The sequence below is a fragment of the Siphateles boraxobius genome, unplaced genomic scaffold (assembly GCF_051911475.1).
Source record: "Siphateles boraxobius isolate OS27281-9 unplaced genomic scaffold, OSU_SipBor_1 55, whole genome shotgun sequence".
NCBI classification, from domain to species: Eukaryota; Metazoa; Chordata; class Actinopteri; order Cypriniformes; family Leuciscidae; genus Siphateles; species Siphateles boraxobius.
The window spans coordinates 10,974,015-10,986,095 of NW_027509181.1; the positions used below are offsets into that span (position 1 = coordinate 10,974,015).

A 12,081-nucleotide genomic window follows, 5' to 3' on the forward strand; every position below is an offset into this window, starting at 1 on the left:
AGTAAGCTGGGCTGAGTTGAGTGGGGGACGGAGGGGGGTGACTCTGGGACGCCAGAGTCACTGTCGAGCCCTCTTGAGGTGTCGTGGGCTAGTCGACGAAACACTGAGGACGGAAGGTGCCCACTTGAAGACCCTAGAGATGTTCCCTACTCCGCTCAATCCAGAGGGTTGTTATGGGGGGACCGCACTGTGGTTGCAGCCGTTGTGTGTGCTGACGCGCAAATACACTGTAGCTATTAACACCAGACAGAAGGAGATTCACGTCACCAGATGGAAAGAAGCGTAAATGGATGGAGAAGCATAGGTTACTGTAAAGCTACATCTTAGTTGGTGCTTATCTTGGCGAAAACCGAGTACAAATCAGCATGAAGTTTTAACATCTACTCTCGTGTAATGGAAATCATTAAATGTGTATTTTCCAGGAATTTAATTAATGCAGTAATAGTATTATATCTTTATCTGAATTTAATATATTCTTCAGTGTTAACTCTTTTCCCTCTATCCTCCTATCCTCTCATAATATAAAAAAAAAAAAACCAATAGGATTCTTTTGGATTATTGCAAAAAACAAGCTCTGTGATCAACAAAATTTTATTATACTTACACGCTTTGTCCGTCAAGATAATTATCACAGATGAACGCAACTTTCACAAGTTTTTAAGCATAAAAATAGTCGCCAGAAATAAAAAGCTAAAGGACGGCTATAAAAGAACAACACCACGGTCCCACGACTTCAATGTCACCACCACTAAGCTTCTGACAACTCTTTCATCTAAAAAATATTTTCCCAGAAAGTTCGAGTTAGAATAGCTTATAAGAGCACAATTAAGCATAACGAGTGTCATGTTAGGCAGAAACACAGGAAGCAATCGAGAGTATAATACAATATTTATTTTAGCACAAAACACACAAGTCCAGGGTGCAGTGAGCCAGGTGGAGATAGGTGACGCAGGGACTTCGATGGTCAATACCGGTGACGTGCAGACAAACGGTGAGACGATCCAAATCCACACGGAAGACGACGAACAGGAAACACCAGGCAGGAACACGAACCAGAAGACAGGGGAACATCAAACAACGATCTGACAAAGGTGAGAGAACAGCGGTGAGTTTAAGAAGCGTGGTGAGATGAACTGCAGCTGGTGATTGTAATGATGAACAGCTGGAGTGGATCAGGTAATGACATACAGACACGCCCCTTGCACACGTGCACTCATACAACAACATAAACACAAGACTAGAAGGAACCAGCGAATACATCTACCGTGACAGTACCCCTCCTCCTAAGAACGCCTCCTGGCGTTCTCAGACTCCCTTACCTGCCGATTGTAATCATCGATAAGGGAGTGATCCAGGATGTCCCTAGCAGGAACCCAACTTCTCTCCTCCGGACCGTAACCTTCCCAGTCCACCAAGTACTGAAATCCGCGTCCCCTCCGCCTAGAGTCCAGAATACGGTTGACCGAATATGTGGTCTCCCCATCTACGAGCCGCGGTGGGGGAGGAACCGGGACAGGCGGATTAATGTGAGAATGAAAAACGGGCTTGATTTTAGATACATGGAACACGGAATGAACCCTCCTGTACGCAGGAGGTAGTTTGAGGCGGACTGCCACCGGACTAATAATCTTGGTGACAGGAAACGGGCCAATAAATTTGGGAGCAAGTTTATTAGAAACGGTGCGAAGAGGAATGTTCTTAGTTGAGAGCCACACTTTTTGACCAACGACGTATACGGGAGGCTTTGACCGGTGGCGATCGGCCTTGGCCTTGGTGCGCGCCCCCACCTGGAGTAGAGTCTCCCGGGCTCTAGTCCAGGTGCGGTGACACCTCTGGACAAAGGCGTGAGCGGAGGGAACCGCAACCTCGGATTCCAGACTGGGAAAAATTGGTGGCTGGTAACCTACACTACACTCAAACGGAGATAGGCCCGTCGCTGACACTGGCAACGTGTTGTGTGCGTACTCCACCATAGACAGTTGTTGACTCCAAGACGAAGGATTTCTGGAAACCAAACATCGCAACATTCTCTCCAAATCTTGGTTGGCTCTCTCTGTTTGACCATTGCTCTGGGGATGAAACCCAGATGACAGACTAACCGTCGCCCCCAGTAATCTACAAAATTCTCGCCAAAATTTGGACACGAACTGGGGTCCCCGGTCGGAGACCACGTCTATCGGGAGGCCATGTAACCGAAAGACATGATCTACGACCGTAGCCGCTGTCTCCTTAGCTGAAGGTAATTTGGGTAAGGGAATGAAATGTGCTGCCTTCGAGAATCGGTCCACCACAGATAAACTACTGTGTTACCCTGGGAGGGTGGGAGGGCGGTAATAAAATCTAGAGCGATATGGGACCAAGGTCTCGAAGGCACCGGCAGCGGTTGAAGTAGCCCATCTGGAGGTCGATTGGAAGACTTACCCGTGGCACAAACAGAGCAAGCCAAAACAAAATCGCGAATGTCACGAGCCATAAGTGGCCACCAGAATCGTTGCTTGACTAGAAATCCAGTGCGATTAATTCCTGGATGACAAGCTACGTTGGAGCTGTGACCCCACTGGATAACGTCAGACCGTAAGCCCTCCGGCACAAATAATCGGTTCGGTGGACACCCGGGCGGAGGCGTTACCCCTTCCAAGGCCTCTTTGACCTTCGCTTCGACCTCCCATGTGAGTGTTGAAACAAATACGGTTTCGGGTAAAATACACTCGGGAGTGGACGGGCGACCGGAAAAATCAAATATACGAGAAAGTGAGTCGGGTTTGATGTTCTTAGAACCCGGACGATATTGGAGAGAAAAATCAAAATGACCGAAAAAAAGTGCCCACCGAGCCTGCCTGGAGTTCAATCTTTTAGCAGTTCTGATATATTCGAGGTTCTTATGATCAGTCCAGACGATAAAAGGTACCCCCGACCCTTCTAACCAGTGTTGCCACTCCTCCAACGCCAACTTGACTGCCAACAACTCTCTATTACCAATGTCGTAATTACGTTCGGCTGGAGATAAACGATGGGACAAAAACGCGCAAGGATGCATCTTGTCGTCTACAGGTGAACGCTGAGATAACACCGCCCCTACTCCCACCTCTGATGCGTCGACCTCCACCACGAACTGACGTGATGAATCAGGGGTAATTAGAATGGGGGCTGAAACAAAGCGGCCTTTGAGTTTCTTGAACACAGTCTCGGCTGTGTCGGACCACCTGAACGCAGTTCTGGGGGAGGTCAAGGCAGTCAGAGGCGCGACCAGCTGGCTGAAGTTGCGAATGAATCGCCGGTAGAAATTGGCGAACCCCAGAAACCTCTGCAGGGCCTTGCGGGAATCTGGACTTGGCCAATCCACCACAGCCTTAATCTTCTCAGGGTCCATCCGCATCCCCTCAGACGACACGATGTATCCTAAAAAAGGAACAGACTGTGCATGAAAATCGCATTTCTCCGCCTTGACAAAAAGCCCATTCTCTAGCAACCTCTGAAGCACTCGTCGGACGTGCTGCACATGCTCCTGGAGAGATGCAGAAAAAATCAATATGTCATCCAGGTAGACATATATGAATTGATCGATCATATCTCGCAACACGTCATTGACCAGTGCCTGGAAAACTGCTGGGGAGTTGGACAGCCCAAACGGCATGACCAAATATTCAAAGTGCCCCCTAGGGGTGTTAAACGCAGTTTTCCACTCATCACCCTCCCTGATGCGGACCAAATGATAAGCGTTACGTAAGTCCAATTTGGTGAAGATGGATGCTCCCTGCAACCTCTCGAAGGCTGAAGACATCAACGGCAAAGGATAAGTATTCTTTACCGTGATGTTATTCAGCCCTCGGTAATCAATGCAAGGTCGCAGAGAACCATCCTTTTTCCCCACAAAAAAAACCCCCGCCCCCGCTGGAGAAGAGGAAGGGCGAATGAACTTGGTTGCTAGAGAATCAGAAATATATTTCTCCATAGCCTCTCTTTCAGGAATCGAAAGCGAATATAACTTGCCCTTAGGCGGAGACTTACCTGGGAGTAAATCTATTGCACAGTCGTAGGGACGATGCGGAGGGAGAGAAGCAGCACGAGACTTACTGAACACTTCCTTCAGGTCCAGATACTCCGCGGGCACGTTAGACAAATCCCCTGCTTCCTCCTGAAACACAGAAACAGGTACAGACGAACAAGCAGAGACGAGACAAGACCTATGACATTCCTGACTCCACTCCAGCACAGATCTATGTATCCAGTCCACTCGGGGGTTGTGTTGAATGAGCCATGGGTGTCCTAGAACAACGGGTGCCAGGGGTGAATCCAGAATAAAAAATGAAATAGTTTCCGAGTGATTGCCAGAGGTGATGAGAGTGATTTCTTCAGTGGATAATGAGATGGTGGAAAGTTCTTGTCCGTTGAGTGCATGAACTGCAATCTGCTGTGGGAGGGGTTTGATGGGAATCTGAAATCTGCGTGCAAAATTATGGTCCATGAAATTACCTTCGGCCCCCGAATCCAACAGTGCTTGACAATCGTGCTGGTGGACTGACCATCTTAGTCTTACCGAGAGGAGGGTGGAGGTAGATCTTGTCGTGGTTGAGGTCTTCCTGGCGGAGATCCCACCCGATAGTAGCCTCATGTTTACTATCGGGCTGGGCCTTTTACCGGACAGTTGTAGGCGTAGTGTCCGGCTCCTCCGCAGTACAGGCAAAGGCCCTGGGACCTCCGCCTCTCCCTCTCCTCCCGGGAAAGCCGAGCTCGACCCACCTGCATGGGCTCGTGATCGTAGACGGGGCTGACCACGTCCCTGCCGCTGGATCGTAGCCCGTTGGCTGCCTCAAGTGTGCGGGTGGGCGTGGCTCGACGCTCGACTCTGGACAGCCGAGCGTCCACCCGCAGGGCCAGATCAATGAGTCCGTTGAGGGTAGTGGGAAGATCCAGGGCGTAGATCTCCTTCTGGACTTGGTCAGCCAGCCCATGCAGGAACATGTCCCACTGCGCCTCCTCATTCCATCCACACTCCGCCGCCAAGGTCCGGAACTCGATGGAAAACTCGGACACTGATCTTCTTCCCTGCCGTAGCTCGACCAATGTTCTGGCCGCCTCTCTTCCAGTGACCGCACGGTCAAAAACCAGTCTCATCTCGGCGGCGAGGGTCTGGAACGAGGCACAGCATGGATTTTGGTTTTCCCACACCGCCGTTCCCCAGAGTGCCGCTCTCCCAGTCAATAGCGTGAGCACAAACGCCACTTTGGCTTGCTCGGTCTGAAAAGTGTGAGGTTGCAGGGCAAAGTGCATAGAACATCGAGTCAAAAAAGCTCTACAAAATGACGGTTCACCTGAGTATGCCTCTGGGGTGGGTAGCCGGGGTTCTGACTGGGAGGGGCTTCCTGATGATGCGGGAGGAACGGCCGGTGTGGGTGGCGCAGTGGGAGGTCGTAGGCGCTGGATCTGCTGGGTGAGCTCGGACACCTGCGTCACCAGGGCTTGAACTGCACGGCCCGTATCTCCAATCTCCTTCTCTTGCGAGTCCATTCTACGGATGCTGTGATGGATGAACTCTTCGAGTGAGGATGACGAGGCGCTCGCTGCTTCCATACCATGGTCAGATCGTTCTGTCATGTTAGGCAGAAACACAGGAAGCAATCGAGAGTATAATACAATATTTATTTTAGCACAAAACACACAAGTCCAGGGTGCAGTGAGCCAGGTGGAGATAGGTGACGCAGGGACTTCGATGGTCAATACCGGTGACGTGCAGACAAACGGTGAGACGATCCAAATCCACACGGAAGACGACGAACAGGAAACACCAGGCAGGAACACGAACCAGAAGACAGGGGAACATCAAACAACGATCTGACAAAGGTGAGAGAACAGCGGTGAGTTTAAGAAGCGTGGTGAGATGAACTGCAGCTGGTGATTGTAATGATGAACAGCTGGAGTGGATCAGGTAATGACATACAGACACGCCCCTTGCACACGTGCACTCATACAACAACATAAACACAAGACTAGAAGGAACCAGCGAATACATCTACCGTGACAGTACCCCTCCTCCTAAGAACGCCTCCTGGCGTTCTCAGACTCCCTTACCTGCCGATTGTAATCATCGATAAGGGAGTGATCCAGGATGTCCCTAGCAGGAACCCAACTTCTCTCCTCCGGACCGTAACCTTCCCAGTCCACCAAGTACTGAAATCCGCGTCCCCTCCGCCTAGAGTCCAGAATACGGTTGACCGAATATGTGGTCTCCCCATCTACGAGCCGCGGTGGGGGAGGAACCGGGACAGGCGGATTAATGTGAGAATGAAAAACGGGCTTGATTTTAGATACATGGAACACGGAATGAACCCTCCTGTACGCAGGAGGTAGTTTGAGGCGGACTGCCACCGGACTAATAATCTTGGTGACAGGAAACGGGCCAATAAATTTGGGAGCAAGTTTATTAGAAACGGTGCGAAGAGGAATGTTCTTAGTTGAGAGCCACACTTTTTGACCAACGACGTATACGGGAGGCTTTGACCGGTGGCGATCGGCCTTGGCCTTGGTGCGCGCCCCCACCTGGAGTAGAGTCTCCCGGGCTCTAGTCCAGGTGCGGTGACACCTCTGGACAAAGGCGTGAGCGGAGGGAACCGCAACCTCGGATTCCAGACTGGGAAAAATTGGTGGCTGGTAACCTACACTACACTCAAACGGAGATAGGCCCGTCGCTGACACTGGCAACGTGTTGTGTGCGTACTCCACCATAGACAGTTGTTGACTCCAAGACGAAGGATTTCTGGAAACCAAACATCGCAACATTCTCTCCAAATCTTGGTTGGCTCTCTCTGTTTGACCATTGCTCTGGGGATGAAACCCAGATGACAGACTAACCGTCGCCCCCAGTAATCTACAAAATTCTCGCCAAAATTTGGACACGAACTGGGGTCCCCGGTCGGAGACCACGTCTATCGGGAGGCCATGTAACCGAAAGACATGATCTACGACCGTAGCCGCTGTCTCCTTAGCTGAAGGTAATTTGGGTAAGGGAATGAAATGTGCTGCCTTCGAGAATCGGTCCACCACAGATAAACTACTGTGTTACCCTGGGAGGGTGGGAGGGCGGTAATAAAATCTAGAGCGATATGGGACCAAGGTCTCGAAGGCACCGGCAGCGGTTGAAGTAGCCCATCTGGAGGTCGATTGGAAGACTTACCCGTGGCACAAACAGAGCAAGCCAAAACAAAATCGCGAATGTCACGAGCCATAAGTGGCCACCAGAATCGTTGCTTGACTAGAAATCCAGTGCGATTAATTCCTGGATGACAAGCTACGTTGGAGCTGTGACCCCACTGGATAACGTCAGACCGTAAGCCCTCCGGCACAAATAATCGGTTCGGTGGACACCCGGGCGGAGGCGTTACCCCTTCCAAGGCCTCTTTGACCTTCGCTTCGACCTCCCATGTGAGTGTTGAAACAAATACGGTTTCGGGTAAAATACACTCGGGAGTGGACGGGCGACCGGAAAAATCAAATATACGAGAAAGTGAGTCGGGTTTGATGTTCTTAGAACCCGGACGATATTGGAGAGAAAAATCAAAATGACCGAAAAAAAGTGCCCACCGAGCCTGCCTGGAGTTCAATCTTTTAGCAGTTCTGATATATTCGAGGTTCTTATGATCAGTCCAGACGATAAAAGGTACCCCCGACCCTTCTAACCAGTGTTGCCACTCCTCCAACGCCAACTTGACTGCCAACAACTCTCTATTACCAATGTCGTAATTACGTTCGGCTGGAGATAAACGATGGGACAAAAACGCGCAAGGATGCATCTTGTCGTCTACAGGTGAACGCTGAGATAACACCGCCCCTACTCCCACCTCTGATGCGTCGACCTCCACCACGAACTGACGTGATGAATCAGGGGTAATTAGAATGGGGGCTGAAACAAAGCGGCCTTTGAGTTTCTTGAACACAGTCTCGGCTGTGTCGGACCACCTGAACGCAGTTCTGGGGGAGGTCAAGGCAGTCAGAGGCGCGACCAGCTGGCTGAAGTTGCGAATGAATCGCCGGTAGAAATTGGCGAACCCCAGAAACCTCTGCAGGGCCTTGCGGGAATCTGGACTTGGCCAATCCACCACAGCCTTAATCTTCTCAGGGTCCATCCGCATCCCCTCAGACGACACGATGTATCCTAAAAAAGGAACAGACTGTGCATGAAAATCGCATTTCTCCGCCTTGACAAAAAGCCCATTCTCTAGCAACCTCTGAAGCACTCGTCGGACGTGCTGCACATGCTCCTGGAGAGATGCAGAAAAAATCAATATGTCATCCAGGTAGACATATATGAATTGATCGATCATATCTCGCAACACGTCATTGACCAGTGCCTGGAAAACTGCTGGGGAGTTGGACAGCCCAAACGGCATGACCAAATATTCAAAGTGCCCCCTAGGGGTGTTAAACGCAGTTTTCCACTCATCACCCTCCCTGATGCGGACCAAATGATAAGCGTTACGTAAGTCCAATTTGGTGAAGATGGATGCTCCCTGCAACCTCTCGAAGGCTGAAGACATCAACGGCAAAGGATAAGTATTCTTTACCGTGATGTTATTCAGCCCTCGGTAATCAATGCAAGGTCGCAGAGAACCATCCTTTTTCCCCACAAAAAAAACCCCCGCCCCCGCTGGAGAAGAGGAAGGGCGAATGAACTTGGTTGCTAGAGAATCAGAAATATATTTCTCCATAGCCTCTCTTTCAGGAATCGAAAGCGAATATAACTTGCCCTTAGGCGGAGACTTACCTGGGAGTAAATCTATTGCACAGTCGTAGGGACGATGCGGAGGGAGAGAAGCAGCACGAGACTTACTGAACACTTCCTTCAGGTCCAGATACTCCGCGGGCACGTTAGACAAATCCCCTGCTTCCTCCTGAAACACAGAAACAGGTACAGACGAACAAGCAGAGACGAGACAAGACCTATGACATTCCTGACTCCACTCCAGCACAGATCTATGTATCCAGTCCACTCGGGGGTTGTGTTGAATGAGCCATGGGTGTCCTAGAACAACGGGTGCCAGGGGTGAATCCAGAATAAAAAATGAAATAGTTTCCGAGTGATTGCCAGAGGTGATGAGAGTGATTTCTTCAGTGGATAATGAGATGGTGGAAAGTTCTTGTCCGTTGAGTGCATGAACTGCAATCTGCTGTGGGAGGGGTTTGATGGGAATCTGAAATCTGCGTGCAAAATTATGGTCCATGAAATTACCTTCGGCCCCCGAATCCAACAGTGCTTGACAATCGTGCTGGTGGACTGACCATCTTAGTCTTACCGAGAGGAGGGTGGAGGTAGATCTTGTCGTGGTTGAGGTCTTCCTGGCGGAGATCCCACCCGATAGTAGCCTCATGTTTACTATCGGGCTGGGCCTTTTACCGGACAGTTGTAGGCGTAGTGTCCGGCTCCTCCGCAGTACAGGCAAAGGCCCTGGGACCTCCGCCTCTCCCTCTCCTCCCGGGAAAGCCGAGCTCGACCCACCTGCATGGGCTCGTGATCGTAGACGGGGCTGACCACGTCCCTGCCGCTGGATCGTAGCCCGTTGGCTGCCTCAAGTGTGCGGGTGGGCGTGGCTCGACGCTCGACTCTGGACAGCCGAGCGTCCACCCGCAGGGCCAGATCAATGAGTCCGTTGAGGGTAGTGGGAAGATCCAGGGCGTAGATCTCCTTCTGGACTTGGTCAGCCAGCCCATGCAGGAACATGTCCCACTGCGCCTCCTCATTCCATCCACACTCCGCCGCCAAGGTCCGGAACTCGATGGAAAACTCGGACACTGATCTTCTTCCCTGCCGTAGCTCGACCAATGTTCTGGCCGCCTCTCTTCCAGTGACCGCACGGTCAAAAACCAGTCTCATCTCGGCGGCGAGGGTCTGGAACGAGGCACAGCATGGATTTTGGTTTTCCCACACCGCCGTTCCCCAGAGTGCCGCTCTCCCAGTCAATAGCGTGAGCACAAACGCCACTTTGGCTTGCTCGGTCTGAAAAGTGTGAGGTTGCAGGGCAAAGTGCATAGAACATCGAGTCAAAAAAGCTCTACAAAATGACGGTTCACCTGAGTATGCCTCTGGGGTGGGTAGCCGGGGTTCTGACTGGGAGGGGCTTCCTGATGATGCGGGAGGAACGGCCGGTGTGGGTGGCGCAGTGGGAGGTCGTAGGCGCTGGATCTGCTGGGTGAGCTCGGACACCTGCGTCACCAGGGCTTGAACTGCACGGCCCGTATCTCCAATCTCCTTCTCTTGCGAGTCCATTCTACGGATGCTGTGATGGATGAACTCTTCGAGTGAGGATGACGAGGCGCTCGCTGCTTCCATACCATGGTCAGATCGTTCTGTCATGTTAGGCAGAAACACAGGAAGCAATCGCGAGTATAATACAATATTTATTTTAGCACAAAACACACAAGTCCAGGGTGCAGTGAGCCAGGTGGAGATAGGTGACGCAGGGACTTCGATGGTCAATACCGGTGACGTGCAGACAAACGGTGAGACGATCCAAATCCACACGGAAGACGACGAACAGGAAACACCAGGCAGGAACACGAACCAGAAGACAGGGGAACATCAAACAACGATCTGACAAAGGTGAGAGAACAGCGGTGAGTTTAAGAAGCGTGGTGAGATGAACTGCAGCTGGTGATTGTAATGATGAACAGCTGGAGTGGATCAGGTAATGACATACAGACACGCCCCTTGCACACGTGCACTCATACAACAACATAAACACAAGACTAGAAGGAACCAGCGAATACATCTACCGTGACAACGAGGCTGTAAAAGCGGACTGATGTTAGTGCTAAAATGCAAACTCGTTTCCTCGTTTTGGGGGGTCGCTGTGTCCATTTCTTTTACTGTCTATGTTTTGGTTATGCACCACTCTGGACCCTTATCACAGACTGTGATGGCGGGTTTTAATGGCCATCAACACCGTAAAAAAAATATTTAATGTACATTTATAACATTTTGTATTATATTACTTTAGCATCAAATTATAAAATCTATAACACAGCTGTGAGGGTGATGGTAAAAAAAAAATGTTTCCCTTCTGACTGCTATTTTAAAATCTCTCTATATTTTCCCTCTTTTTCAAAGTTGTGAAAACACTATTGAGGAGTTTTTCCTTTGCTATATGAGCAAACAGGACCTCTATCTATCTATCTATCTATCTATCTATCTATCTATCTATCTATCTATCTATCTATCTATCTATCTATCTATCTATCTATCTATCTATCTATCTATAATGTAGGCTACATAATCTCATTTAGGCTAGAAAAAGGCTGCTAGAAAAGTTTACCCAATGACTTCTGCTTCAGAGAAACCCGGAAAAAAATCTGAAAATGATCGATACAATACTCTCATATTATAACAGTAGATTGAAGTTACACATTTTTGATTAAATATAATTAAATGAAAATAGATTGTAGGCCAATAGATAGAATTTTTTTTTATCTAGTAGCCGACATGCATCGCGTCAAGGCACGCGCCGATTGGTCTGCGCAGCGCATAAATTGGACCAGCTGACTTCTCGTACTGGTTGGGCCTTATCATTCAATTTCGCCCCCCCCCCCAAAAACAAACTCGAGCTGAGTATGACGTGTCGTTTTCATGCACGGCCTTGAAGTTAGTTATGTTGAACATGAAAGTTCAGATGTTAATGATAGCATTATTGATAAATTGGGAGTTTGTAATAGCAGTAGCCCATCTTAACAGAGACGATTCGAAAATTGATACAAATCGACTCAATGTGTCGCTCCAAAAAGCACAGCAGTCTCCCGCAGACGTGGAGAGGTTGTACTTGAGAACTGCTGGTGCACGTGAAGATGATTGTGAACTTTATCTAAAAAAAACAATGCCTTCAAGCGAATCGGCAGAAGACTCAATGACCGAATCAACTTTCAAGTGCCGTGCATGTTTGTCGGATCACAGTTGGGGGAATGCAGACTCAAACCGAAATGGACCAAATCCCACACAAAATGAGTTTAAAGAACTCCTCAGGGGACCAGTGACCTGGCGATCCTTAAAAAGTAAGATGCTGAGCTAGTACTTGGCACTTAAATACGTTTCATTTTAAC

The 12,081-nt window shown here is 49.7% G+C and overlaps 1 protein-coding gene across 1 annotated transcript in view; it reads left to right on the forward strand.

The window, feature by feature from the left end:
• The first annotated feature begins 11,644 nt into the window (after positions 1-11,644).
• Positions 11,645-12,081, forward strand: part of LOC143714532 (uncharacterized) — a 29,872-nt gene continuing 29,435 nt past the window's right edge. Inside the window, exon 1 of the mRNA XM_077205765.1 lies at positions 11,645-12,033. Within this exon, the coding sequence (XP_077061880.1) occupies positions 11,646-12,033 (388 nt within the window). The 5' untranslated portion in view covers position 11,645. The remainder of the gene's footprint in view (positions 12,034-12,081) is intronic.